The 26,625-nt window shown below is 50.3% G+C and overlaps 13 protein-coding genes across 13 annotated transcripts; 7 read left to right on the top strand and 6 right to left on the bottom strand.

The window, feature by feature from the left end:
• Window positions 1-9: 9 nt before the first annotated feature.
• Window positions 10-522, bottom strand: M431DRAFT_360596 (hypothetical protein). Its single transcript, XM_024914555.1, has one exon. It carries the CDS (start codon window positions 375-377, stop codon window positions 102-104), a length of 276 nt encoding a protein of 91 aa, XP_024777860.1. The 5' UTR covers window positions 378-522; the 3' UTR covers window positions 10-101.
• Window positions 523-666: 144 nt separating this feature from the next.
• Window positions 667-2,265, top strand: M431DRAFT_3181 (hypothetical protein; the record flags this gene model as incomplete). The annotated part of the gene is made up of 1 exon (XM_024914278.1): window positions 667-2,265. One exon carries the CDS (start codon window positions 667-669, stop codon window positions 2,263-2,265), a length of 1,599 nt encoding a protein of 532 aa, XP_024777861.1.
• Window positions 2,266-2,584: 319 nt separating this feature from the next.
• On the bottom strand, window positions 2,585-4,055 carry M431DRAFT_3182 (hypothetical protein; the record flags this gene model as incomplete). Its single annotated transcript, XM_024914279.1, has 2 exons — window positions 2,585-2,909; window positions 2,980-4,055. The coding sequence occupies 2 exons, from the start codon at window positions 4,053-4,055 to the stop codon at window positions 2,585-2,587; spliced, it is 1,401 nt and encodes a 466-aa protein (XP_024777862.1).
• Window positions 4,056-4,606: 551 nt separating this feature from the next.
• Window positions 4,607-7,365, bottom strand: M431DRAFT_505733 (hypothetical protein). Its single transcript, XM_024918679.1, has 3 exons — window positions 6,934-7,365; window positions 5,154-6,866; window positions 4,607-5,074 (listed from the first exon to the last, which is right to left on the bottom strand). The coding sequence occupies exons 1-3, from the start codon at window positions 7,165-7,167 to the stop codon at window positions 4,787-4,789; spliced, it is 2,235 nt and encodes a 744-aa protein (XP_024777863.1). The 5' UTR covers window positions 7,168-7,365; the 3' UTR covers window positions 4,607-4,786.
• A 269-nt stretch (window positions 7,366-7,634) lies between these two features.
• Window positions 7,635-9,259, top strand: M431DRAFT_517763 (hypothetical protein; the record flags this gene model as incomplete). The annotated part of the gene is made up of 5 exons (XM_024920344.1): window positions 7,635-7,881; window positions 7,945-8,011; window positions 8,074-8,182; window positions 8,229-8,366; window positions 8,643-9,259. 5 exons carry the CDS (start codon window positions 7,635-7,637, stop codon window positions 9,192-9,194), a joined length of 1,113 nt encoding a protein of 370 aa, XP_024777864.1. The 3' UTR covers window positions 9,195-9,259.
• Window positions 9,260-9,557: 298 nt separating this feature from the next.
• On the top strand, window positions 9,558-10,729 carry M431DRAFT_505734 (hypothetical protein). Its single transcript, XM_024918680.1, has 2 exons — window positions 9,558-9,773; window positions 9,886-10,729. Exons 1-2 carry the CDS (start codon window positions 9,578-9,580, stop codon window positions 10,248-10,250), a joined length of 561 nt encoding a protein of 186 aa, XP_024777865.1. The 5' UTR covers window positions 9,558-9,577; the 3' UTR covers window positions 10,251-10,729.
• Window positions 10,730-11,277: 548 nt separating this feature from the next.
• Window positions 11,278-13,981, top strand: M431DRAFT_479695 (hypothetical protein; the record flags this gene model as incomplete). Its single annotated transcript, XM_024915797.1, has 2 exons — window positions 11,278-11,509; window positions 11,583-13,981. The coding sequence occupies 2 exons, from the start codon at window positions 11,278-11,280 to the stop codon at window positions 13,979-13,981; spliced, it is 2,631 nt and encodes an 876-aa protein (XP_024777866.1).
• A 1,049-nt stretch (window positions 13,982-15,030) lies between these two features.
• M431DRAFT_479696 (hypothetical protein) lies at window positions 15,031-16,401 on the top strand (the record flags this gene model as incomplete). Its single annotated transcript, XM_024915798.1, has 1 exon — window positions 15,031-16,401. One exon carries the CDS (start codon window positions 15,031-15,033, stop codon window positions 16,399-16,401), a length of 1,371 nt encoding a protein of 456 aa, XP_024777867.1.
• Window positions 16,402-16,511: 110 nt separating this feature from the next.
• Window positions 16,512-19,006, bottom strand: M431DRAFT_137662 (hypothetical protein). The gene is made up of 2 exons (XM_024912564.1): window positions 18,379-19,006; window positions 16,512-18,307 (listed from the first exon to the last, which is right to left on the bottom strand). The coding sequence occupies exons 1-2, from the start codon at window positions 18,702-18,704 to the stop codon at window positions 16,915-16,917; spliced, it is 1,719 nt and encodes a 572-aa protein (XP_024777868.1). The 5' UTR covers window positions 18,705-19,006; the 3' UTR covers window positions 16,512-16,914.
• Window positions 19,007-20,537: 1,531 nt separating this feature from the next.
• On the bottom strand, window positions 20,538-21,239 carry M431DRAFT_3189 (hypothetical protein; the record flags this gene model as incomplete). Its single annotated transcript, XM_024914284.1, has 1 exon — window positions 20,538-21,239. The coding sequence occupies one exon, from the start codon at window positions 21,237-21,239 to the stop codon at window positions 20,538-20,540; it is 702 nt and encodes a 233-aa protein (XP_024777869.1).
• A 575-nt stretch (window positions 21,240-21,814) lies between these two features.
• M431DRAFT_492427 (hypothetical protein) lies at window positions 21,815-23,025 on the top strand (the record flags this gene model as incomplete). Its single annotated transcript, XM_024917008.1, has 3 exons — window positions 21,815-22,331; window positions 22,519-22,611; window positions 22,676-23,025. 3 exons carry the CDS (start codon window positions 21,815-21,817, stop codon window positions 23,023-23,025), a joined length of 960 nt encoding a protein of 319 aa, XP_024777870.1.
• A 176-nt stretch (window positions 23,026-23,201) lies between these two features.
• Window positions 23,202-25,005, bottom strand: M431DRAFT_79020 (hypothetical protein; the record flags this gene model as incomplete). Its single annotated transcript, XM_024922769.1, has 5 exons — window positions 23,202-23,454; window positions 23,505-23,596; window positions 23,645-24,658; window positions 24,714-24,923; window positions 24,979-25,005. 5 exons carry the CDS (start codon window positions 25,003-25,005, stop codon window positions 23,202-23,204), a joined length of 1,596 nt encoding a protein of 531 aa, XP_024777871.1.
• Window positions 25,006-25,579: 574 nt separating this feature from the next.
• On the top strand, window positions 25,580-26,522 carry M431DRAFT_548720 (hypothetical protein; the record flags this gene model as incomplete). The annotated part of the gene is made up of 2 exons (XM_024921268.1): window positions 25,580-26,293; window positions 26,356-26,522. Exons 1-2 carry the CDS (start codon window positions 25,597-25,599, stop codon window positions 26,520-26,522), a joined length of 864 nt encoding a protein of 287 aa, XP_024777872.1. The 5' UTR covers window positions 25,580-25,596.
• Between the last annotated feature and the right edge of the window lie 103 nt (window positions 26,523-26,625).

A 26,625-nucleotide genomic window follows, 5' to 3' on the forward strand; every position in this document is an offset into this window, starting at 1 on the left:
TTATCGAATGTGCAAATGCTATGGGATACACGTCGGCGACAACATGTGTAATGTATACGAGAAACGATGGAACGAATCTGGATCAAGTCACAGGTGCATTTTTAAACAAAGAGTTGGCGCAATGTCCAAGAGAAACCTAAATTGATTGGTAGCATTTCTGAATAGCTGAATATCGAAAATTGACACATATTATACCCAATGTACTTTTGAAGCATGTGATTCAGACGCCACGGATTGTCAAGTGATAGAAGGCTTCCCTTGGGCCGAGGAGGATAATAAAGACGAGATGTTGATGAACGGACAAGATATGTGGAAACAAGTGTCAATAGTATCAATAGCGCAGAGAAAAATAAAGAAAAAAAAAGAACATCAATCATTATAGAATAACATTTGTATAATTATTCCATCTCATTTCTCTGTTATGCTTCTCACGAAAGCTCATGCTCTTTCAGCAACAGCTTGGTTCAACAGCTTGGCTCTTCTCGGTCAGGCGGATTGTGCCTCGGTCCACTCGCCCGCTCTTATTAGCGCAGCCAGACCATGCGACTTCACAATTGCTTCGACTTCAAGTGAATTCTCGAGTCAGTGATTACGTTGGCACATTCAGAGGGCATAAGCGACTTAATTCCTCCTTCGTTATCGAAAAGTGTTTTGTTTGTTGTAGCCATGTTGTCCCTGGCTCGCACTTCTCGGGCCAGAGCCGCGGCATCGGCAAAGGCTCAAGCTACTAAAGCCGTGGCTTATCGCACCGCTCACACAGCAGCGACATACGGCTCTTCAAGGAGACAAAAGCAGCAGAAGCCAGAATCAGAGACGGAATACAGACCGCAGCAGAGAAGGATCTTGGCCAAGGAAGCTGGGCCACAGCAGACTTCGGCGGCGCGGTACTGGCCTAAGCTGGAGATTCCGAGGGAAGCCAAGCGCTTCACTTTCCTCGATGAGACGGCCAAGAGGGGGCCCACGAAGGTTGCTTGGACGGACAGGTTTCTCTTTGTGGAGGATCCGGAGACGGAGAATGGGAGACGGGCGCTGAAGCCGGCGACGTTGAGGGATAGTTGCGCTTGTCCGCGGTGCAGAGACACTTCATCCGGCCAGAAGACGTATTCCTCCGTCGAGATCCCCGTGGATATCGGCCTGCAGAATGTCAAGCCTACGAAAAAGGGGCTGGAAATCACCTTTTTGCGCGACATCCCGCGGTTTGTTGAAGATGAAAGCAAGCCTCACGTCATGCTTCTGCCGTGGGATTCCGTCGATTTGTCGCTTAAGAGAAAAGGCATGGAAGACGTCACACTGCCTCGTCAACGATCTGTCCTGCGTCGTACGGGAGTCGTATATTGGGACCGCGAGACCATCGCCCAGCAAGTCCGGCGCATCGACTACGCCGAGTTCATGAAGGACGACAGCGAGGCCTTTTGGGACGTCATCATCGACATTTGTCGCTTCGGACTGGTGTACCTCAAGAACGTGCCCCGGGACGAAGACTCCATCGTGCGAATCACAACCCGCATCGCAAACATCCGCGAGACATTCTACGGCCGCACATTCGACGTCCGCGCGAAACCAAACGCCGAAAACGTCGCTTACACGAGCGGTTTTCTCGGTCTGCACCAGGATTTGTTGTATCTCGACCCGCCGCCCATGATCCAAGTCCTGCACTGCATGGACAACTCCTGCGCAGGCGGCGAATCCCTCTTCAGCGACGGCGAGCGCGTCGGCCGCCTCCTCTGGCCGTTCCTCACGAGACACCGCATGGCCCCCCTGGCAGAACACCACGTCCCCTACCAGTACGGCAAAAACGGCTATCACTACTTCTCCTCGCGCCGCGTCATCGACGGCAACGACGCGGGCTTCACAAACGTCTTCTGGTCGCCCCCCTTCCAGGGCCGCTACCTCAGCCCCGTCAAGGACATCCGCCGCTGGATCGAGCCCGCTAGCATCTTCGCCTCGCTGATCAACGACCGGGACGCCATCCACGAGCAAAAGATGGAGCCGGGGGAGTGTGTGCTGTTCGACAACCTGCGCGTGCTGCACGGCCGCAATGCCTTTGACGCTGCTGGCGGAGGGGCGAGGTGGCTCAGGGGAGCGTACATTGCCGCCGAGGATTTTCTGTCGAGGGCAGCCCATATACCCAAGGGATTGGCGGAAAAGTATCGTGGGGAGAGGCCGTGGGCGCCGGCGCTGGCGCAGAAGGCGTTGAGGGAGACGAAGTGGCATGAGGATGTTGTAAGGAGGATCAAGGAGATTGATCCGGCGTTGGAGGACTGACTGTTATGATGACGATGATGGTTGTATATGACATGAGATGCCAGATAAAAAACACGGCAAAAAAAATAAACATGATGTAAAACGTAGAAAGAGTATATAGAGACTACCTACTATAGCCTCAGGTGTACATAATCTCTCATAAGCAACCTAGAAGTGGCAACGTAAAAAGACAGCCAAAAGCAAATTCCCTTTTCCCCTCCGTTTGGTGCGCCGTGCATCATGACAATTGAAAAACTAATGCTCCTACATCTCGTCGCAAGCCTCCAATAACAGAGCTTGTCCGATCCATTCAGCACCTCTCATCTGGTAGCACCGATCACTACCACTTCTTTGCCTCAACTCCTTCGGGAGGCACAGTCTCGACCTTCTTACCCTTGACATCGTCCCAGTTCGTGCTCAGGGAAGTTCCATTGCTCTCCGTGAAGCTCTTCATCATGGCCCGTTGCTGCTCAGGGGTGGCGCCTTTGTACAGTTTCTTGAAGAAGAGGTTAACATCCTTCTCGTCATCTGAATTTTCGTCAGCCCCAAACTGATCCCAGTTTTTAGGACCACTGCGTGATGATGTGGGATACGCCGGTGTCGCAGCTGGTGCTGGGGCCGCAGCTGGGGCCGCAGCGGGAACTACAACTGGAGCTTTCTCGGAACTAGAGCAGTGACAGCATGTCAGCCAGTGATATACCAAGGTCAACACGATGATGCCACATAAAAACTTACGTTGTTTCCACGACCTGAGGACTGGAGACTGGTGCTCGCTTGGCTGATCCATCACCTTTGAGGGTTGCCCATTTGCCAGGTGTTTTCTTGGCCAAGCTCAGCTCAACCTTGTTAGGTGTAACGGTATACTGGGACTTGGCAGGAATAATTTCTCCCCACAGGTCAAGTTCAAACTCCTTCTCGTCACCGTTTGGATAGACCAGAGGATCCAGACGAACCGAGGATTCGAGGAACTGGACTTGAAGCTTCTCCTTGTTCACACCCTTTGAGAAAATCGAAACCGACATCTGTGTGTTGCTTTGGAAATCCTGCAACCGCAGCGGGGTGTCTTTGGGAACCGCAGGCGTTTCTGCTTTGACCTCCGCCTTGTTAACCTCCGCCGTCTTTGCAGTCTGAGCTTTAGCAACCTCCACCTTGGCAGCCTCCACACCGACCTTGGAAGACTGGTGGTCGGCGAGGCCCTTTTTCTCGGGAACCATGGTTGTCGTCAGCTTCCTAGCGTCGTCATCCGTCGGCAGCTTCTCCATGGCCGACAGGGCCTGGATTCGCATATTGCTAGCCATCCGCCATTCCCTAAAGTGCGGCCTGTTTGCCGCCGCCGCAGCCAATGGATTTTCCCCCTGCAACGTGCTGTCCTTCTTGCCAATATCATCGTAGCGAGCAGCAGCGAGTGCCTCGGCAGCCGTCACGGTCCAGAAACCCTTCTCATCCACCAACTCCAGGCCGGGGTCCTCCTTAGGCACCGCTGGACCACCCTTGATGATTCTCATGCAGTGCATAAAGCAGTAGTCGGCGTTGGCGTACTGCTTGAGCTGGAAAAAGGCCACCCCGCGACGGTACTGAGCGGTCGCCATGAGCTCGCGCTTGTTACGCTCTATGGCCATGTGCCAGGCGAGGTCGGCATCGTCGAGGGCTTCCTGGGGTCGCCCGAGCCCGGCCAGGGCCTTTGAGCGAGCAATCAGCCAGACTGGGCTGAGAGATTCCTTGAGTGCAAAGGAGAGCTTGTTGAGGGCCTCTTCCCAGTTGGCTGCGTCCACGGCAGCGAGGCCCTGCTGGGCCATAGTGACGTATGACATGGTCGACTATGGCGCAGTAGGTTTAATAGTAAGCGAGGATTTCTGGTTCTTGAAGATGCTGGGGGGTTTGTTTTGCTTGTTGATGCAATCCCGTCGTAAGAGAATGGTTTGGAAATAAAAAGCGGCCAAGGGTGAGGTGAAAGGTAGTGAGTGGCAGAAGAGCAAGTTTAAGTATGGTGGGAGGAAAGTTGCAGTTGGAGTTTAAAGCTCTAGTGGGGTGAGGCGTGGAAGCTTCAATGCACTTCGGCGCCCCACTTCTGCGTTTGCTGGGGTGGGCGAATCAGACACAAAGAAGCATCGGTGATGCCAAGGAAACATGAATATGTACAAATTGTTCTTGAAGGAATAAACGCATTAATCTATCTTGAAATTTACCATAGATAGATTAATGAAACAACATTATATACATGAACAGTGTGTACATAGTTTTGTAAAGTTGTATAGAACGAGTCCCGCAGACAGGCAACACTGGTAGCTTAGTATCTAAAGCGTATGGCAGCCTTCAGATAGAGAGCCGGAGAAACTCAAAGAAAGGCACAGAAAAGACGCTTTAGGCAGTGCAAATGGCTTCAATTAGGTATTACCTAGGTAAGTACTAAGGTAGGTATACTTTAACGGTATTAAACTCTGATAGATAGGTAAGGTACCATAAATCCCTAGCTTCAAGACAAAGAGCATCGTAATCATCAACTCATACATCCATATTTCCATGCATGCGTCCGTTCATCCGCTTACAACTTCTCATCAGGGTATCTCTTTGCAAACATCCCCAACGCCTTGATGGTAAAAGTAAACTTGTAGTTGGGATACGAAATCATGCAAGACTTGTTAAACACGCCCTCAATGGCCTCCTGCAGCCACTCGCCGTTTTCCTGTTGGCGGCTCGCAATCAAGCGGATACCCTTCTTGATCGGCTCCACGTCCGGATACTCTGCCACCAGGAGCCCAATGAGTGCCCAGGCTGTCTGCACCACAAGGGATCCTGACTCGTGTTCGGAATATTTCATGGTTTCACACGCCTGAAGAATTAAGAATATGCGTTAGCAAGGATACGGTAAAAACAAACGAGTTGTTCGTCGAGATGACGTGGCCACTCACCCGGTAACTTTCAGACCAGCCGCCATCTTCACGCTGTTTGGAAATGAGGAAATCGCAGCCTGCTCGGGAGATCTGGCTGTTGGAGTACGTCTCTCCAACCGCCTTCATGCTCTGGAGGGCAAACATAGAGGCATAAGTAAAGCATATCCCCCAGCTTCCATACCAACTGCCATCGTACTTCTGGTTGGTCCTGATCCAATTGGTGGCCCTCCTGATGAACAGCTTGACATCCTTGGTTCGGTAGTCGGGCCAGTGCTTGTGGAAGAGAGACAAGGCCTGGACACAAGCAGTTGTGCATTCGGGATAGTCGTATTCAATCATGATCCTGCCAAACACTTCGGCTGCGTTCAGCAGCTCCAGCAACTCATCACCCCTTCTAGCCTCGTAGGATGAGACGGCACCGTTGTCGTTCTGGTACAGCAGCAGCGTGTCCACGGAATCAAAGATTCGCTGGTCGTCTACAAGTTGCGGATATCCCTCCGTTTTCTGTAGCAAGATGACGGCCTTGAGAGCCTCAGAAGTACAGTCGCTCACACCATAGCCCTGGTCTCTGTTGCTAAACGGCCAGGCACCCTTTCGGGGCTGTCGATAGCACTTTTCTTGGTCCTTGCAGTTCTCCCTGATTTGGTGTCTGTCCAGGTACTCGAGGCCCTTTAACAGCATGGGCTTCCACCGTTCATCTGTATGCAGCCCAGACTCGACCACGGACAGGATGGCAAAGGAGGTGTCCCAGCACTGGACGCCGTTTGTGCCATTGCACAGCAGTCCTTCGTCTTTTACCCAAAGGTACTCCTCCAGCCTCTCGATATGCCTCTTGGTGCTGTATGCGTCAGGGCCGTCACGGATGTAGCATACGAGCGTATTCATCGGCGCGTTCACCGGGGCCAAGCACGAATACTCAGTGTTTGCATCTTCCATGTCGACAAGCTCGCTAACCCATTTCTCTCCCCTCTCTTTGAGAAAGTTGAAGCGGAGGTAGGGGTTGTAGACATTCACCAGGACCCAGTTGATCGTGTTGAGCAGCCATGACTTGGGATGGTAATTATCAATGGCAGAAATGTCGTTTCGGTGACTAGCCCAGATGATCTCGGCGTGAGGCTGTACAAACAACTCTTGCTTCAACGCCCGAGTAATGTCCGTCTCTTCGCAGCTCCATCTCTTGGAATACAAGTATCCCATGGGCAAAAACACCTGTCGGATATGGATCCACCATCGCCAGGGAGCAATCGGGACCCAATCAGGGAGCAGCCAGATCTCGGGGGGCACAGGGTTCACGATATCCCAGTCCACCACACCCAGCACTGCGAGCCAAAACTTGCCCCAGTGAGGGGCGTTGAGTGCGCCGCCTAGCTTGTGCAGAGTTCCCCTGGCCTTGATCATGACAGGGTCCTCGGGATCGACGCCAACAATCCGGAGGACAACATAGTTCATGGCGGTGCCAAAGACTGTGCTTTCACCCTCGATGTGTAGACCCCAGCCGCCGTCTTCGGGATGCGCTCGTGCGGTGAGGTAGTTCTTGATCTCGGTCGCGTAGGCGTCGGAAATTGGTGTCTTGGTGACATACCAGGCGATGACAACACCGCTGAGGAGGAACATGGGACCACCATACTCGCAGGCCCAGTGGCCAGAGGGCATTTGAAGCTTTTCAAAGAAGGTGAGGCCATTTTGAGCAGCTTCGAGCGGCGTCTCGGCCTTTGGGAGCGTAGGTAGACCCTAGTGCAACGCCGTATCAGTATCAGCTCTGCAAGTAATTCGATTTCAATCGAGGGGCAAGGCATACCGTGGGCAAGTTTAGAAACCACTTCTCGGCATAGCTCTGCGGCCATTCTGCCGCTGCCTTGTCGTCAGCTAGATAATGCCACGTATGGCGGCTGTCGTCGTCCTTGACTCTCCATCGTGTGAGGTCTGTCTTGGCCTCCAGCTTGGGGCGCTTGGGGAAGTTGTCGGAATCATCAGAGGCACGCTTGCGAGACTTGGCGCTGCCGCCAGCATCTCGACCTGTTGCAGTAGCCATTTTGACAGGAGAGTTGCGTGGAGTGAATAGTGAATGGCCGATTGGCAACGGAGGCCAGTTGAATGATTTATAATGGCGAGGGGAGAGTCGCTCCTGAGCTTTCACATGCGAAGGGAACCAACAAACTTGAGCTTGGCCTCCAATTACCTAAGAGGCCTGATCAATTGGATGTTAGCATCTGCAATTTGTCTGATTCGGGCATTGGATCGCATTGCTTTAGCGCTATTACTGTGTCTGCAGTGGCAGCGACATCCCCTTTCAGAGGGCGCTAGCGCTAAAAACTGCCTCCAGCGTCAACAGAAAACTGCCCGTCAACAGATAATGCCCCTTGCAGCCGTCTTCGTATTCGTACTTGGCCTCACACACTTGCTCGGGTTGGATTCCACCGCCATCGCTCAACACTCCACGGACTGCTCAAAACCCCGACACTGCGTCCATTTGGCTTGTGATAGCCTCCAGAATCCATCATGGATCAACCAACGGGACACAGAACAATCCGAGAAGCACGGCAGATAATCATCCGGCCGGTCACCATGACGACATCCGCTGGAACAGTCGTCTCCCGCATCGAATCCATCCTGGAGGCTATTCTGGACTGCGTGGCCCAAGGACAGGAGCTCAGCATCGACTTTGTGTCCAACAGATCAGGATCAGGAAATAGCCCGCAAACGGTCCGTTTCCCAGGAAGGACTGCTGTGGAAGCCACAAAGTTTGGTACGCATCATTGCCCAAGCGGGTTGATTTTGCGATCTACTTCTCATCTTATGTGATTTCAAGCCCGGATACTTCTCATCCTGCAGCTCGCCCATGATGCTCTCGTCTCAGGAACAGTATTGACCAAGCGGTTAGTATTGGAGACATTGTGACTTGACCTTCCAATATCGTAACCAAAATATTTTGATACAGTCACATTTTCTACCAACATCAAGGGCTTTTCGTGAGGCAAAGAACCGTAGACGAGTTGGTGGACAACCTTGCCTCTGCACTCAACGTTCGACGTGACGACTTGAACATTGTACGTTGAATAATTATTGATCCTAGAATTCAGTTAATGGGTCTAGGTTGCATCTTCCAAAGGTGTTTTCTTGGGGCCTCTGAGTATTCGCCTCCAAGACAGCACAGTGATTGGTCCCGCTACTGGAGAGGTAGTTCGTATATTCACTCGCAACAATTATTCATTGCCGTTTTCTTACTCTAACGTCCTGACAAGGGAATTGCATTGCCGGCAGCCGGGTCCATTGCAGCCATCAACTGCGAAACCATCCGATGGATACTGATTATTGAGAAAGATGTTTGTACTTTGCATAAGTGTGCAACAGGCTTCTCCTCTTACTGACCTCACCAAGGCAATATATCGTTCCTTAACCTCTTGCCTGTTTTGGGAAACGTCATGTGTTGGCCCAGGGCTCCTCATAACGGCATGTCTCCCCTAGGTTTACTCTATCATCATAACAGCTAACGTCAGGGGGGTTAAGGCGAAGGGATACCCAGACATGCTTACATGTTCGTTTGTGCAACTGATTCGCTTCAACTGCCCACATATACCAATCTTTGTCTTGGCTGATTACGACCCTGATGGGCTCAATATTCTTCGCCACTACCGCCTCAAATCGGAGATTGTGTCTGAAGGTTTTACGGCTCCGGCAATACGCTGGTTAGGAATCAAATCGCAAGATCTCCTAGAGCGCGAGAGCCGTCTTGATATGCTGAGAATACCATCTCCGGACAGCTTACAGCTACTGGAGGGCCAATCATCCAGGGAAAGCACGGGCTCCAAAACCTCCATCTCGTCTACTGAATGTCGTGAACCAATTTCAGCCCTTACAACACGAGATCGAAACGTCGCCGTTGGAATTTTAAAAAAGCTTGTAGACTCTGGAGATGATTCTACAGCCGTCGAACTTGGACGAGAGCTTCAAGTTATGTTGATGATGGGTATCAAGGCTGAGATACAATGGCTCGATGAAGCAGGCAATTTGACGGAATGGCTTGATACTAAGATTGGGCAATTGCTTTTGGGGGCGTGAAGACATCTGAGGGAATGAGAGCAACAAAGAGAAGGATATTACCACCCAACTCTTTTGTCTCCAACACTCATCACTCATCATGGAGAATATTTGTAGTTTTGAGCCTATGTGGAAAGATTTTGAGGCTGATGATCTCCGAAAGCATATTGCCTGGTCTGACTTACACTTGTATGTATTTCTTTGTGAAACCAGATTTTTAGACGCTGAACAAGCTTGTTTCGTTCGAGATAGCTAGTCAAAATGCCCACCTACCCGGGACTCAAAGCACAGTGCAAAAATCGCGGGGCACGATACCCGCACAGTCCCCTCCACATGCAAGAATTGATCTAAAATTTTATACATGCATTTTTGCAACCAAGAAGAGTGAGAACTCATTCATCACCATGGCGCCAAACCTCACAGAAGACGAAATCGATGACGTGGTGTACTTTGCCAGAGTGGGCGAAGATGCTGATCTCGTTGAGACCCTGACAACCCTGTCAGAGCGCGAGAAGGTGTCACCAGCTGAGATCCTGTTGGCCGCCAAGGATGAGGGCAAGTCAACGGCTTTGCACATGGCGGCAGGAAATGGCCATCTAGGTAAGAAATTTAACAAATCCTCATTGGGCTCTAGCTAGAGTCTGCCATGAATGCGCCCTTGAAGAGATATGAGGACATGCCATGGATAGAGAGGGACTGACGGGGCATTCAGAGACTGTTCGCAAACTCATTCAGTACTTTGATGAGAGACCCAAGGAAGAGAAGCAGGCTTTCCTGGATGACGCCAATGAGCACGGAAACACTGGTCTGCATTGGGCAGCACTCGGAGGCCACCTGGACGTCGTCAAGCTTCTCATGGCACAGGGCGCTTTGCCGGCAGTGGCCAACGAGCGAAACTACGTCCCCCTCGACTTGGCCTACCAGAACGAGCACAATGAGGTGGCGCAATTCTTCTTGGCCTCTGCGGGCATGCTGGAGGAGAAGAACCAGGAGAGTGGACTGAACGGCGCCGTTGAGTCGGTCAAGCTTGAGGATGGAGAAGGCGCAGAGGAGGAGAACGAGGCTACAGCATCATGAGTTTTGGGAAATGCGAGAAAATTTTCATTGGCAACAGGGTACGAAAGATCAAGGGACAAGGCCGATATGAATGGGCCTGTCGCGGCAACGGCAAAAAAGGATACCATACGTGTATATTCTTGGGGTGGCGAATCGCTTCGGATAGATTTCAAAGAGAGTTTGGCTCTTGAGTTAAATGGGTTCGAGAAGATTACACCAAGGTGGTAGTCGTATCTAGCGATACTTATCTGGGGTGACACCGTATTCAGAGCTTAGGCGAGAGCCTAGATCATCCTCAAGGTTACTGGTGCGAAGCCATGATAGCTTTTATGATCATGAGAATAGTTGGATGGTAAAAGCGGCAAAAGAAGGATGGACGGTTTCGTGGCACATGGACTGCGGAGTATAGAGTATGGGCTATTATAGAATGTTGATCGACCCGTATTATTGAAGCATATTCCGAATGCCTACCCAATATCATGATAGAGAATCGATAGTACTCGTGATAATAGGCGCCAAGGCGTGTTTGACAGAGCGACTAGTCCCCAATAGTCGGCCAATACTACGTAACATAGATGGCCTAGCTCGAATAGAGGCATTTGGCAGAGCTTTGGAAATGTCCAATGCCGTTTTCCCTTTTGAGGGATTCAGGCAAAGATAGGCGTTGAGAGGCACAGGCTCAGCCAGGCGGTGACCCCCACTGACCGATAAGGGTCCAGAGGGTCGAGTTCCCCCAGAAAGTGGCTATCTTGATAAGTGGCGGCGAAAACTCCAGCAAAAGTTGGAGATTGTTCGACAGCAATCCGCCTCGGTGGGGGTCACCCCGGAAACGTTGGACATTGGAACGTGGGATTTCCCCAGTCTTGGTCCCCGCGGAACGGAAAAGGACCCCTTCTGAGCAAATCCTCGTGTGTCTGGTTGGAGAGTGCCGATGCGGATTGGATTGCTGGGGTTCGCTGCACAAGAGGCGGCGACACGAGACTGGAACATATCGCAAACCTTCCCCCCATGCACTCTGGCTTCATCGACGGGGGCCAGCAATGAATATATGACCTGGATGGAGTCGTCACAGACCGCGAATGTCTTTACGACGACTCGCACCAGCTCGGGATCCAGCGCTGGCACGATCAACGTCAACGGTAGCGGCAGCAGTTCCAATACGGGTTCGGGCTACAAGCGCGCGAGTCGCAAAGGCGCGCCGCGGAGGTTCGTGTGCGATCATGCTGGCTGCGAGAAGATTTATTCGCGAGCCGAGCACCTGCAGCGCCATCAGCTGAACCGTAAGTTGAATTGGATCAATGATTGTTGTGATATGATGGCCGATGGCTGATTGTTTGTTTGCGACCACCACAGACAACCCCAAGGAAATCTACCGATGCGACGTGGGCGACTGCGACCAAAAGTTTGTGCGCCTCGATCTCTTGTCGCGCCATAAGAAGCGGCACACGGCCTCGTACACGCCCAGGAATCGCATCCCCAGCTTCGACACGGGCGAGACCGTCAAGTCGCCCCCCGACCGCCACACCATCGCCATTCCGCCGCAGTCTTCCTACGGACAACAGCCGTCTGGGCCTCACGATGCCGCCATCCTGCTGACGCCCGAGTCCAACACGGCTCCCACTCCGGCGCCGCTGAGCCACAGCATGACCAGGGCGAGCCACCAAGCCGCGACCTGGGCGCCTTCGCTCGACGACCGCTCGGGCAACATGATGCGGCACCGGCCAAGCTTCTACGCGGCGGATCCAACCGCTCTACCGGAGCCTTCAGGCATGGTGGGCTTCGGCGCGGTTGGATATCCCACCGACGACTCATTGACGCAGGGCAACTTTGCCGCATGGCTCTTTGACCCTCAGACTACCTATAGCGACTTTAGTATGGCGAGTCTGCCATTCCTCGAGGGCGGACTGGAGTCTACCTTCAACAATAATATCCACTACGACTACGAATCCCTCACCAGCTTGTCGCCCATGGACCAGCCTCAGCGGCTTTCTGAGTCATCTTCCGACGATTGGATCACCGAATCGAGGCGCCAGGAACTGCTTCACTGGTTCCAGACATTCCGCAAGAAGCAGCCCAGGTACGAGCCGTTGATGCCCAATCTGGTCCTTGAAAGCGGCGGCGATATGCCGGCGCTCAACCTCGACATGATGAGAGACTGTCTCAAGGAGTTTTGGGACAATGTCTCGCCTCGGCTGCCCATTATCCACCAACACACCTTTTCTCCGAACCGATGCCCCGTCTTGCTCCTCCTCGTCATGCTGTCTCTCGGTGCCGCCTCATTGCGCGGCCGTGACATGACGGGGCAGCTCTCCGAGTACGGCGCATTCGCTGACGTCGTTATTTCATGCGTGAGATGGGAGATTCTAACCTCGGACGACTCTGCACCGCCAGCAAGCCTTTGGGTACTGCAGGCTCTTTTGCTTCTCGAATTCTACGAGAAGCTGTACTCTTCTCGAAAACTGCACGAGAGGGCGCACATCTACCACCCTGCTTTCCTAACACTTCTCAGACGTGGAAGCCCCCTGATTGGCAGAACTGGCAGTGAATCTCCTCCAGAACCAGATTCGCTAGGACCCGATCGCCAGACGCCAAACATGGCCTTGGATTCTCGGACGTGGTGGACTCGATGGGCTGAGACGGAGTCAATGCACCGCGTGGTATTTGCGGCCTTTATGCTCGACGTCATCCACGCCGCCATGTTTGGCCACGCCGCCGACATGGCTCCTCACGAGATCCGGCTACCTCTCCCCTGCGACGACAATCTATGGGCGGCTAACAGCCCCGACGTAGTGCGGCAACTGGACGCAAACTTTCGCATGTACGGCGTCAAGCAGGTGTCGTTCCTGGATGGGCTTAAGAGCGCGTTGCATGGCAAGGAGGTCAAGACGCACTCTTTTGGACGCATGATTATCATCTCGGGCCTGCTTAGCGTGGGCTGGCACCTGAACCACCGCGAGACGCACCTCAAGTGGCTCGACATCCGCACGCCATCCATGGAGACACAGGAAAATTGGCGCAAGATGCTGCTGCGCGCGTTTGACAACTGGAAGGGCAGCTTCGACATCGCCATGTCCGACTCCATCTCTGACGCCCCTGGTCATCGCGGCATTCCCAACGGGCCCATCAATAGTGCTTCGGTGCTGTATCATTTAGCACACATCAGCCTCCACGCGGACATTGTCGACTGCCAGGTGTACGCCGGCGCGAAGCGTCTTCTCGGCCGCAAGGTCTCGTCCAGGGACTACTCCAACGTCATCAAGCGCATGAGCGCCTGGTCAACACAGGCATCAACACGCCACGCCATCTTGCACGCCTTCAAGCTTCTCTACCGTGTTGTCGTCGATCCTCACCCTCGCCGCAGAAACAGCCCGCACCCCCCTGAACACTCCGCCATCCAGTACTCTGTCCGCAACGAACCAGATCCTCACCGGCCGTGGATCATGTACTACGCCGTTTTGGCCATCTGGGCCTTTGTGCAGGCTTTAGGACGGCCGCCGGGCAAGGGGTTTCCGTTGCCGACATCGCAGCTGGGACATAGTAGCTATGCGCGGATGGTCGAGTACGTATCCAGTGTGGCTGCGTTACCGGAGCTGGATGAGCAGGCATCAGCCGTTTTACACGAGGGCTTACCTGATTTGCTGGATGTAATGGTGGACATTCTCGAAGAGGCAGATACGGAGCTGCTTGTCGAAGCGCGAGAACGATTAAAGGTGTGCAAGGAGATGCTTCTGGGAGGAACAACACGGCCATGACTATGAATTTGGAAACGAAGGCTTTATTTTTAAGGATATCTTTTCTTTTTCTACTCATGGGTACATCTCCTATCAGGGAGGGATGAAAAACTTTCATGACTATATATAATTGTCGGGGGCATATGGGGAGGATTTTTATCTTCTGGATTTTATATTGCGGAGTTTGTTTTTCAAGTTGGGGGAATTATTTGGACTTTGATTCATGTGTGTTCTTTAGACTAGGCGTAGGACGGGATTTGGTTAATGAATGTGAAACGCAAACTGCATATCCTCCTACTTGACGATTCTATGATTGGTGAAGTTGTCTTTTCTTTGTCCTTCGATGCTGCCTATCCGCCCAGTTGAAGGTTCTATAATTAGTGGGTTTCGCTGTAGAATTGCCTTTTCTTTGTTCTTTAACGCTGACTATCCTCCCGCTTGACCCTATGATTGGTAGTTCTTGCTGTAGAGTTGCCTCTTCTTCATCTTGTGATTCTGTGTACTCCCCTACTTGATCTTATGATTGGTGATTGGTGATTCTTGCTGTTAAGTTGCCTCGTTATTATCCTTTGATGATGTATACCCCCCTTACTTGACGATTCTGTGATTGGTAGTCTTGCTGTAAAGTTGCCCTTTCTTTGTCTTTCGATGTTATAGAGATGATCTCTTGGCCCAGTTTCAAGTTGTTCATTGCGAATATATAAGTCAGTTGCGTAGGACAGTCATGCTTGATATCGTTTACTGAATCACTGCGTATGGATCATCTCTGATAACTCGACGGCTCCATCACCACGCTCATCATCACGAGACACTATGAACAGTGTCACAACATACCTTGAACAGTTGCTACCACATACCTTGAACAGTTTCACCGCACGCCTTGAATAGCCTCACCACATACCTTGAACAGCTCCTGAACAGCCTCATCACTGCACACATCAACATCCCCTCGAAATACTTAAATCTTCCTAGATCTCCATAAAACTTGCCCTCAAACCCACCAACCCAATCCATCATTCACGAAACACTAAAATAAACCAACCAAGTCTATCACTCGCAAGAACATCACAATGTCGAGCTCAAGCGCCAGTGACACGTTCTACCAAGACCTCAAAATCGGCTTAGAAATCCTCGTATTCGAACGCCTCCCGAAACACTTCAAAAGGCACCACTACCTCTGCTTCTACCCTCGCAGCCCAAGCGCCGATTACATCTCCGGATGGGGCTGCTGGTGCGAAAAGGTCGAAACACATCCCCACGACTACAAATTCTGTAAAGATAAAGCACGAAGAGGTCTTTTCCCAGACATCATTAAACCTGGTGCCTACATTGAAAAATGTGGACATCACACTTCTGAGGAACGTGGAAGATATTCCCACCGATTCTTTTGCTTCAAACCTACCGATTCCGTGTCGATCTTGATAGATTGGCTTTTGAACTCGAGGGCCAGTCCATCTGACTGGAAAGATGTCAACGAGGAGCAAAGGGATGTCATACGGCGGAACTTGCGCGAATACGCGAAAGAATGGTGTATCCTACCCCTGGAACGAAGATCTGAAAAAATTAATGTGCTGTGCGGATTGGCGAGTCTACGAAACGTGGGCATCCCAAAGCAGGCGCGACAGTCTAATGTCTCGTGGGAGGCGGAGAGATTGCTGAACATACTGGGTTGGAGAGACAGGGATTTTAAAAAATGGGCTGAGGATATTCGCTGGGCCATGGGACAGGGTGCCGACATTAGGTTTGAGAGGGAGGAGGAGCTAAGGAGGAGGGATAGGTTTAAAACGGGGGACAGGTCAAGTAAGGAGAAAGATTTGATGATGAGAGAGGAGAAGACACCGACCGACAATTTTCGAGGCCAACGATCTGGACGAGAAGGGGAAAGGCGGGGGCGCAGTCCTCCAAGAGAACAATACGGATTAAGGGAAGAGCCGACGCAATATCCTCCTACTTCTTCAAGAGGGAAATCTAGAAGAGGAGATGAGAGGCAGTGGCAGGATCTTCCAGACGAACGATACTACGAGGGAGATGAGAGGCAGCGGCAAGATCCTCCAAGGGAGACGCCGAGGCACAATCTTCCAAAAGAACAACCTAGAAGAGCAAGGGACAAGTCCAGTCGTCCAAAAGAACAATCTGGAGGAGGATATAAGAGCCGGCATTCCAGTCCTTTAAGGGGAGTATATGAGACCGTATTGGACAATCTTCCGGAGGGACAATTTATGGAGCGGGTGACCGGTTTTTGGACAGACGAATATGAGAGGCGGTTAACCAATCGTCCAAGAGGAGAATTTATGGGGCGTGTGGCCGATTTTGTAACAAACGAATATGAGATTCAGTTAGACGATCTAACAGAAGAATGTGAGAGGGGCTTAGCCGACGCCTTAAGAAGATATGGAGGCGGGGGGTCCAGTTCTTCAAGAAGACGACATGAAAGACGATAATTATATGGAGAATTACTGGGAACGGCGTCACTTAGATCAGCTCATTTAGTTCGCATCGTAGGAAGAATCAGGGTCATGAGATATCCAAGAATGTAGCAATGAAATGAAATGAAAGAAAATGAAATGCTTTAGATATGCTATATCTATGTATCGGTCTATGTATATGTCAGGGCATTTGTTGCCCGCAAAGGTTCGCTCGGTCATTATCCATCCAGTTGTAAATCAGCGCTCGAAAAAGAGACATGTCTACCAAACTCCAAGCAGCCGCACTTATAAGATACATCGGGCCAAAGAGAAAAAGAGCAAAAGACGAAAAGAGAAAAAAAAGGGGGAAGATAAAAAGACAGCTAAGAAAAAAAAAATACAAACCAAAATATTTGCATGTGTTGGTACACTTTCTTCACAAACTGGCCCTCAAGCGGCCAAACCGCACGAGATGTGCCTTTGGTATCGGGTATCATCAATGGTATCGGGTATCATCATGTCGGCAAGTGGCGTTGAGCAACCATGAGATTAAATCTCCTGCCAGCCGTGGCCCTGGGGCAGAGTGACGCCTTTCATAGCGGCTGGCTGAGCGGGTTGTTCGCTGGGCTCCAACTCGCCCTTCATTTGCTCTTCGCTCTGCTCAATCTGCTCCGTCGTCGATTGGCCGTTCTTTTGCTCATCTGGCTCACCTAGGCCAATGGTGTCGATCCAGTTCCAGTGATCAATAACATCGTGTCCGCTTCTATCGAAAATGGCCTTGTCGTCGTTGAGCCCATCGACAGCCACATCAGAGCTAGAGCCGTCCTTCTTTGCCAAGTCCAGCTTGTCCATGTGGGAACCGTCGATGAGATCTCCAATCCAAGTCCGCGCGACAGGAATGTTGTTTGCTCGGAAAAACTGCAGTTGCGCACGCAGGTTCAGGCGAAGTGCACGCTCGGGCTCCACGGCGTTGAAGATCTTCCTCGTCAAGAGTGGGAATAGAATGCCAAAATCAGACTGACTCAGATGAGCTGAGCTTCCGACGTAAAAGAAATTGGGCTCCGGAAGCTTGTTACCACTAGGCCGCTCATAGATGGCCGGGGTGACAACCTTGGCCGTAGGATCGGGAGACAATAACCGTGCCGTGACATGAAGATGCTCAGGCCACTTGAAAAAGGCTTCCGATTCAACAGCCAGTAGCGCAGTTCCTCCCGGTGCTGAGGGGACATCGGCGTATACGGGAAGCGGTAAGTTGAACAGAGGAGTCGAGTTGGGGGCCAGCAGAGGGAGACACCACATATCCAGGAGCATAGTGGCGTTCTTCTCCGTCACCTGCTTCCGAATGCTGCTGTCCTTGGCGGGTCTGAACAACGGCGCCTCCATGGCTGCGACCTCTGCAACATCGGCGTAGTAAGTGCTCTTGAGAAACTGGTACATGGTGGTGGAGCCGAAGCTGTGGCCCGCAAAGATGATGCTGCCGGGGTCGTTGACATTTAGGCGGCCGACGAACTGGCTGAGACTCGGGGTGGTGAGATTGAGGTTGGTAAACTCTCGGCCGGCATCCATGGCGAGAACCGCTTCGTGAACCAGGCCCATCTCCCAAAGTCTAATCCTAAGCTGCGCTTCTCTCGCCTCGTACACCTCGGGTGTGACCTCATGGGATATTCGGTTGTACGGGACGACCTTTCGGGCCAAGCGGCCGTTCTGGCCAGGAACACGAACAAACGAGGTAACGGCGCTTCCATCTCGGTGCTCGGGGCAGATGACGACGATTCCGTGAGAAGCAAGCGATCCGGCAATGTATGAATACGAGTTTCGGCTACCTCCTAGGCCATGGGAGAAGATCATGGTTGGCCATCGGTTGTCGTCGGTACTGGCGGATTCCAAAGTGGCGTTTTTGTGAGCGGGAATGGAGGTGTAGTGAAGATGTCGAGGCAGAAATCTATTGGACAATGGCGTCAGGAGAGCTCAAGTTAAGGTTTGGGTAAATTCTGAATTATGATTATGACTTACGAGAGGAGCTCGGCTAGAGTGTGTCCAACACCCATGAACTTGGTGTAAGCAGAGACATAGTGTCTTTGCGGTGCGGGTAGCCAGCTGATGAGCTTCTCGTTGGATCCAGCGACTGCAGGATAGAAGACTCGAAACAGCACCGTCGGGATGTCGCTGGCATTGTCGGGTCGCGGAGACGGAGAAGGCAGATCGTCGACTGGAATCTCGACGTCGAGGGTGCCGACCTTGTATGGTCCGGTGTATTCGGGGAAAGCTGGCACAGGGTTTAATCTGGAGAGATAGGCAGACAGCCTCGAGGTCGCGGAGGGCTCTGAGGCGCCAATCATGGTGGCGATTGCGACGGCTGTGGTGATGAAGGTGTCGTCGTTTAGATGGCGTGGCGATGACCTAATAATCGTACCAAACAAGATAGATAGATGAATAGATAGGCGAGGCGAATGCGACGGCGATTGATGACGACGTAAAAGAAGAAGAAACAGAGGAAGGCGAAAATGGAAGGATGGAATAAATAAAGGAATAATAATGGTAAGCAGTCCGAAACAATGGAATGGAAGGAAGGATGCTAGGGGGATGGAAGTGTAATATTAAAAGTGTATTATTAGGGGGAAGAAAGAAATTGAAAAAAAATAGTTTGGAGGTGCAAAACAGCTACTAGTAGTTCTAATAATAAGCTGGCAGTGTGTCGAATCAAATCAATTACGATCCATTACGATGCGATCAAATTCGATACGTACTTTTCTGTCGCCAAGGTTTCGGAGGCACAGCAACTTCACAGTGACGCAAGCCGGACCCCTTTCATGGTCAGCTCGGCTTGTTGGCTGGCAAATGGCAGTGCTGATTGCCTCATTACATCAGCATCACAAGCAAAACAATGGAACCAACAGAAAATCTTGCCATGTGCTACTCCATAGGGCGGTATAGCGTCAAGTAGATGAGGGTCTGGTTTAGCCAATGTTGGTCCAACTACAACAATCCGGGAGCTTCGTCACGCGACTCGTGCTTTGTTTTTGGATTCCAATGGCGGTAAAGATGCATCTGGGCTCCATTCCTGCTGCAGTGAGGCAGCACGAGAAAAAAACACTAACAAGAAAAAATCCTGGCGGCACAAATGCTAAGATGAACTGGCGTGGAGCTGCGTGTAAGAGACTGCTCGAGGCTAGGCCAATTCGGATACCGAAGCATGCTCTGGGAAGAGGCCGTGTGTCTTGTTGCTGGATTGGGACAAGCAGAATGGCGGACATGCCGTGAAAAGGTAGCAGAGACGGTGGAGATGCTGTGCATTTGCATGTATTGAAGCTCGAGAAATGATATAGCATGGTGAGAAGAGGATGCTCTCCTATATCGTGCATCTAGTTTATGGGGGATTCGATATGATGTGATATGATCCCCAATCAACGTGTACTTGTAATGAGGGGTAAATTTGGAGTAACACGGGGTTCACGGAGCGTATCGAGAGAGTCAAAGAGGATCCAAAAATGCAGATGGCCATTGGTTCGGGGTTTGACTGGATGTGGAATCGCTGGATCTCTGCCAAGTACAGAGACGATGTTGTCATTGATCAATTACACGGCATTTTGTTGGCGGAGCTTTAACGTGGCTGGTGCGGCTGAGTCATCCCCAGTTTCAGTTGGCGCCCATTCCGCTGTGGCGCGGGTTCTTTGGCGGGTGATTACATGTACCTTCAATCCTTGGCAACTAATAGAGATGGTAGCTCTAATACTTTTTCCACAGCTTCACAGCAATTTTAACCTCCCCCAAGACCTGAAGCTATTGGTATAGACGACATCATATGTAGCTATCCTCCCATTCACTAGCGCCTCATGCCTCCGAGTTCATAGCAATTTTAACTACTCCCAAGGTCTTGAGCTGTTGTCACATCTAGCGCTGTTGGGCTGTTAACCAGATCAGAACCCCCAGTTCACAGCCCTAGGAGGATCCAAGAAATGCAGATTGCCTTTGCGCTACCTTAGAAAAGAAGACTGTTTGTGTGTTCCGTTTACAAGAGTAACTTAGATTCAATGTCCTGTAGTTATAGTGTTTGATAGTTTTATTTTTATTCTATCTTCCTCAGTCTCTGTTGTCACAGCCAAGAGCTTCAGACAGATGATTACAGGTGCATACCTGCTCAAACCAAGACAGCTTCTCAAGTCATCAAGCGCTTAGGCTTTGCTCTGCAGAATGTCAAAGGCAATGTTTGCATCGCCTTCAAATTCATTCTCTGCCAGACGGTGCGACAATATACCTAATCGTTCCAACAAACCTGCATCTTTTAGGTTGTGGCCTGCGAACCTTGGTCGGAATCCAGCATCTTCAATCAGTTTACGAGCTGTATCTGTAGAATCTGAATTGCCGCCATTGAACAGAACTGGTGGTACACGACCCAATGTCCATTTTGAGGCATCAAGAAGGGTCGCCCCAAAAGTATTGAACGCTTTGAAAACGATTGCCTCTGGGAATGCCTTCTGAACCTCCTCCGCGGTGGATGTTCTTTGCATATACTCGATATCGTGGTAATGATTGAAGTTCTCATCCACGTTGAGAGGGTTCATGGTGTCAATGACAATCTTTCCCGAAAGCGTAACCCCGGCTCCCTGAAGCTCTTTGATGACATGGTCCAGTCGTGGGAAGTATACCGAAAAGACTACAACATCGCCAAAGTTGGCCGCTTCGACGAGTGAGCCGTATTTGAACTTTGTAAATTCAGTTTCAATTAGGCCTTTGCTCGAGCCGAGTTCTTGGATGCGTGTACGAAGCTTTTCTGGAGATGTATCTTTGCTTAGCATGATGTCGTGGCCATGTCGAATCCAGGACGTTGCCAGGTTCCGCCCAATATTGCCTGCGTTGACAATGCCAACCTTCATCTTGAGAATATGATGTAAAACGACAAATGAAATAGGGAAATAAATGTTATTTCTTCTTGATTAGGCAGATACTCAGATTAGCACTTATAAAGAACTTGATGCAGCCGCGCACTGTTGATAAGGGATCGACAAAGCTTCCGCGGAGGCTCTTTACATCAGCCGCTTTGTAATTCACTTGATAATATATCTTTACTGTGAGTTTAACTATTATTAATGGCCTGAGAGAATCGTACGTCTTAATTTGGTACGTCTTAATTTGGTACGTAACTGCTTCTTGTAGTTTTTGAGTTCCGCGGAACTGATGGATTACCAATTTCAAGACGCACTACTCCGATCAAAGCTGATGTATGAAGATCCGGCACGTCATGACGCCACCTATCAAATGAATGCAAAGAGTCTCACAAAGTGAATTAGAGTGGACTTTAAAATGCGAAATTGCGTCTCAGTATATAAAAGCAGCTTGTGAGTTACTGCTTCAATAAGTCTTCTTAATCTCCCCGCTGTTAATTGTTTCTTTTATATCAGTAATAATCTATCCAAACAGATCGAACGCTACTTAAAAGCAGACTACCAAAATGCCAGAACCACTTCGCATCGTAGTGGTTGTTGGAGCCACAGGCAATCAAGGCGTGGGCGTGGTTCGCGCACTGTTGGCCTCGGAGACAGCAGATGGGAATCCATGGTTCGTCCGTGCAATGACGCGAGATCCCAATTCGGAGAAAGCAAAGCGCTTTTTGGCTGATAACCAGACGACTGACAACCGTCTTGCCCTTGTCGCCGGACATGTATATGACAAGAGCTCTCTCCAAGATGCTTTTGCCGGCGCCTATGGCGTCTTCGGTCTCACGTCCGAAGCTTACCCCGGTAGAGTCCTGGAGAGAGAAGAAGAGATGCAACATGAGATTGAAGCGGGACACAACATGATCCTAGCAGCTAAGGCATGTGGCATCAAGCACTTCGTCTTTAGTAGCTTGCCTGATATGGTCAAGACAACAAGAGGGCAGTTTCCAAAGATCCATCATATGAACAACAAGCATGCGATAGAGCAGATTGCGAGAGAAGAGCTCGAGAGAGTTACTTTTATTATTCCAGGTTCGTCTCTTGGTATAGTAAGCGGTATTGTTCCATAGTATTATATATTGACAGCAGTCTTCTCTTGTAGGGTTCTTTTACACGAATCTGCAATGGCCTCGATATTGTCAACGGAGAGGTAAGTGTGCCCTTCTCTTGCCTAACATGTACTGTATGACACAAAGGGGCTAACTTAATGATTCAACAGCAGATGGAGTTGTTCGCTTCTGTACTCCAATTCCAGGTCACCAGGCTGCGCAATGGACCGACCCAACCCATGATGTTGGCATTTTTGCTGCAAGTAAGTCATTTCCAACCATTACCTGTATACACTCGGGCGACTCATAAATTCATTTCTCATAAAGGAATATTCGATATGGGACTTGAGAAGACCCATGGAAAGACCTATCTTGCGATGAGTCCTCCAATCACGGCCGACGATATGGCCAAGGCCTTTACGCGAGTCACAGGTCAGCCCGCGATTCACGAACCAATTTCTGCTGAAGAATTCGCAGAGTTGGCAGTTCCCTTAGTCGGGCCAGGATTCAAGGAGGATGCCAAGCAGATGATGGAATGGGCTGCTGTGATGCCAGGTGATAAAGTTTGTTATGGGGCTATGGGCGCGGATCAGGACGATTCTTTCGAGGTGCTGGGCTTGAAAGCGAGTTCTTTTGAGGATTGGCTTCATCGAAGTGGATGGGTGGGACCTGCCTGAGGATATGATAATACCACGAGACTGGTGCTCAATATGATTGTATGGTGCACACTTCACTCTACTATATATAGGTCTTGAGATTGGCTGAAGGGTAATGGGAACGGAAGCATTTATGACAAGTCCATCTGCGTTACAAAAGAGTAGTAGTCTGTGATCTAACTAACTCATACACAATACTAAAGAAGGATACGGGGACAGACCCCCAAGATAGGTGCAGCACGCTTACGCTCAACCCTTTGAACAATATCCACACAAATATCCCGAAGTATGCGGACATCTTCTCTTTGCGTTTCCTCCGCACCAGCTTTCAGCCACTGCAAGGCCTTATCAACAAGTTGGCTATCTAGTTGTATCCGATGATGAAGGAGATTGCGTAGATTGTTGGTTACTAAGACCATCATAGACGATACGTAAGGACAAGAGACGATCCTGATAACCACCATCAGCAAGGCATTCAATATTGTTGGGAGTCCACTTACCAGCGAAACCAGATCTCCGCTGACCACGCCCGCTCAAACAAAATCATAAAGTCTCGCGCTTGGTGTACTAGTGTTGCCCATCCAATGGGAAGCTGCAGTTTTCCCATACCTCCTCTCACGATGTCGTGCACACCCCTCACCCACTCATCGTTCCAGGCATGAGCTCTATTAATAAGAGTCATACAGCGAAGGCTGATAGAATGCAGAACACAAAATAAGCCAAGACTCGTTGAGTCGTTTGTTATCGAAGTGATGACGGCGGCACCGCCAAACTCAGATGGTATCTCGGCTTGCCATTTCTCGAGGGCTTCGAGTACACTATTGGCTGCAGCAAGTCGCTCTTCTGGACTGCGTTTCGCTGCCCTCGTTGAGAAGATGCAGTCGTATACGCCACCCTCAATGTTAGCCAGCTGCACACGGGCTAGGAAGTAGTTCATTCTAGCATTTCCATCGGCGGTAGCTATTACTCCAGGAGCATCACCATCACTCTCATCATCCGCAGGTAGGGAATGTGGCAAGTCTAGATCAATGTCATCGTCAAGCTGAATAGATGGTTGTTGTGCCCGCAGACTTAGATCCTTGTCCAAAATATACACCAGCCAGAAGACGTGAGTATGCTGTCTCCTTTCTTCATGGTCTAGATGTGCTGATGTGATCCGATTTTGGAGACCCATTTTGTGTGCTAGGCGGATTGTCGCTGCTATCAAGATCAGAGCCTGAGTTGGATCGTGGGCGCTCTGGAGGACCATCACCATGCCCACCAGGGTCTGTATGTTTAAGAGTCGAGTTTCGCCCAGCATTACATCTGAAATGACTGATTGTGCTCTGTTCAGATACTCGGTTGTATGGTCCGCCCGAGCTCCTATATCACCATCACCATCTGGTGACGAGATTTGCTGACAAGTTAAGGCCAAAACAACGTTGATAGCAGCCCACGCCACTGGATCCCGTTGTCGAGGCGTGCGGGAATAGCATTCGCCGACTAGACGCAAGAAGGTACCGGCGTGAAATAATGGAAGTACCGAGTTTAGTTTGTTGAGAAACATTTCGATCATAGGCAAAGCTTGTTGAAGGGGAGGGAGAATCATGGAGCTGCCTGCATTGTTATGGTTTCCCGCAGATTGATGACTATTGTCTTTAATAGGATTCTGTGTCTAGGTCATACGTTGTAAGTAATGTCCAAATGTCTAACAGGAGGAAGAGACACACCAATTGAGTTTCTAGTTCCTGTACCCTCGCTCGTAGGTTCTGGACCTCATCCGCCCTCGTTGTATTATTGCCACCATTGCACCGAGTCTTGGGTTTTGACTTGCGGCTTTGGACTGTATGGGTGCATTCTCTTGCATAAACTATACAGTTAGAACAGCGAGGTTGCTGTCCATTGCATTTGAGTTTACGAGTGTAGCATAAATCGCAGGCCTATTCACCGCTAAGATCAATGATTGCGTTCTTCAAAGGCTGGATAGAATACGACCTTTCTGGGGCGATGATCCATTTCCATTGCAGTTTTGACATCCATGGAACTCATAAGTCAAGATTAACATTGAATCGGGTGTTTGATTCCCTGCGACTAATATCGATGTTAGTACTATGACCAAGATGCTTCCGCGGAAGCTGGCTGACAAAGCGAAATCCGCCCGAATTTATCAGCCAACTTTAAAGTTATGTGGACTCACACCAATCTTGAGATGCTTAAAAAGTGGTCCTGTGATGGTGAAACATGGTAACAATCGATATTAGTTAGAGTACTTGAGTATACATGTACGTGATAATCTGGATGTGGCCTATACGGCTAAGTCTTCCGCAGATATGCTACGGTGGATGTGAAAGATGATAAGATTGGAAATCTCTGATTGAGTATGTTCTGTTCTATGGCTATTCTATTTCAAATACGCTAGAAGGGGCTTGGAATACGTTCCGAGCTGTGCTTCGGAGTTAGAAACTTGGCAATAAAAGCCTGGTATAAGATATCCTCAATCATTCGAGCTGTCGAGTAAGAAACACTCCTATTTCTATATTCATCAAGCAGAAAACCCAGCGTCATAACACCTAGACTCGGCTATCCCCCTATTATACACAAACTCAGATCACAATGCCGGATTACGTCTCCTTCACCAAGACATGGCACAATAAACCCTACGCGGCCATTGACCCAGCTCGCCCTGAACTCAGCGCTGCAGGTACCTTTGTTGTAGTCACAGGCGGAGGCACAGGCATTGGAAAAGCTATCGCCGTAGCTTTCGCACAAGCCGGTGCCAAAACTATCGCCATCCTCGGCAGGCGTCTCGAGAAGCTGAAAGAAACGGCCACCGAGATTACGAGCAAGGCCAAGAATGCTGATATTCAGGTGTTGTTCGAAAGCGTCGACTTGAGCAAACGTGCCGATGTTGACGCCGCAGCCACAGCTTTGGTGAAAAGGGCCAATGGTGCTAAAATCAACATCTTCATCAACTGCGCGGGGGTCATGCCCGAAGTTGGATCTGTAGAGGGATATGATGAAGCGGCGCTGCGTCACGGATTCGAGCTCGGCGTCATCGCCCCTTTCAACGCGATCCAGTCTTTTGCACCTTTGCTAGCAGCTGACGCGCATGTCTATAACGTCTCTTCAGGGCTAGCCCACATCAAACCTGTGCCGGGTCTTTGGGTATACTCTGCTCTTAAGGCTGCCACTACGAAGATGTTCGATTATTTGCAGGAAGAGCACCCCGAGTGGCATGTTGTTCAGATTCAGCCTGGAGTCATTTCGACGGGCTTCAACTCCCATCTCGGCGTGGTTTCGGAGGATGAGCGTAAGTATATCCAAATTTTAAAAATGTTCTTCCAAAACACTGACGAAGATGATGCATCGCAGCTGAGCTTGCGGGCCAATTCACGGTATGGCTTGCGTCGCCGGAAGCCAAGTTCCTCAAGAGCAAGTTTGTTTGGGTCAACTGGGATGTCAATGAACTTAAAGCCCGAGCTGATGAGATTAAAAATTCTTGGCTCTTCAGAATTCTGCTCAATGGGGTCGAAATGTGACAACATGTTTGTGGCAAGTAGTAGTCGCAAGTATTCTTGGGCAAAGGTGGCCGTCATTGGCTTGGCTGAGAGGAGAGAGGACTACAATCTCTAGAAAAGTATA

The sequence above is a fragment of the Trichoderma harzianum genome (genome assembly GCF_003025095.1).
Source record: "Trichoderma harzianum CBS 226.95 unplaced genomic scaffold M431scaffold_3, whole genome shotgun sequence".
Lineage (NCBI taxonomy): Eukaryota > Fungi > Ascomycota > Sordariomycetes > Hypocreales > Hypocreaceae > Trichoderma > Trichoderma harzianum.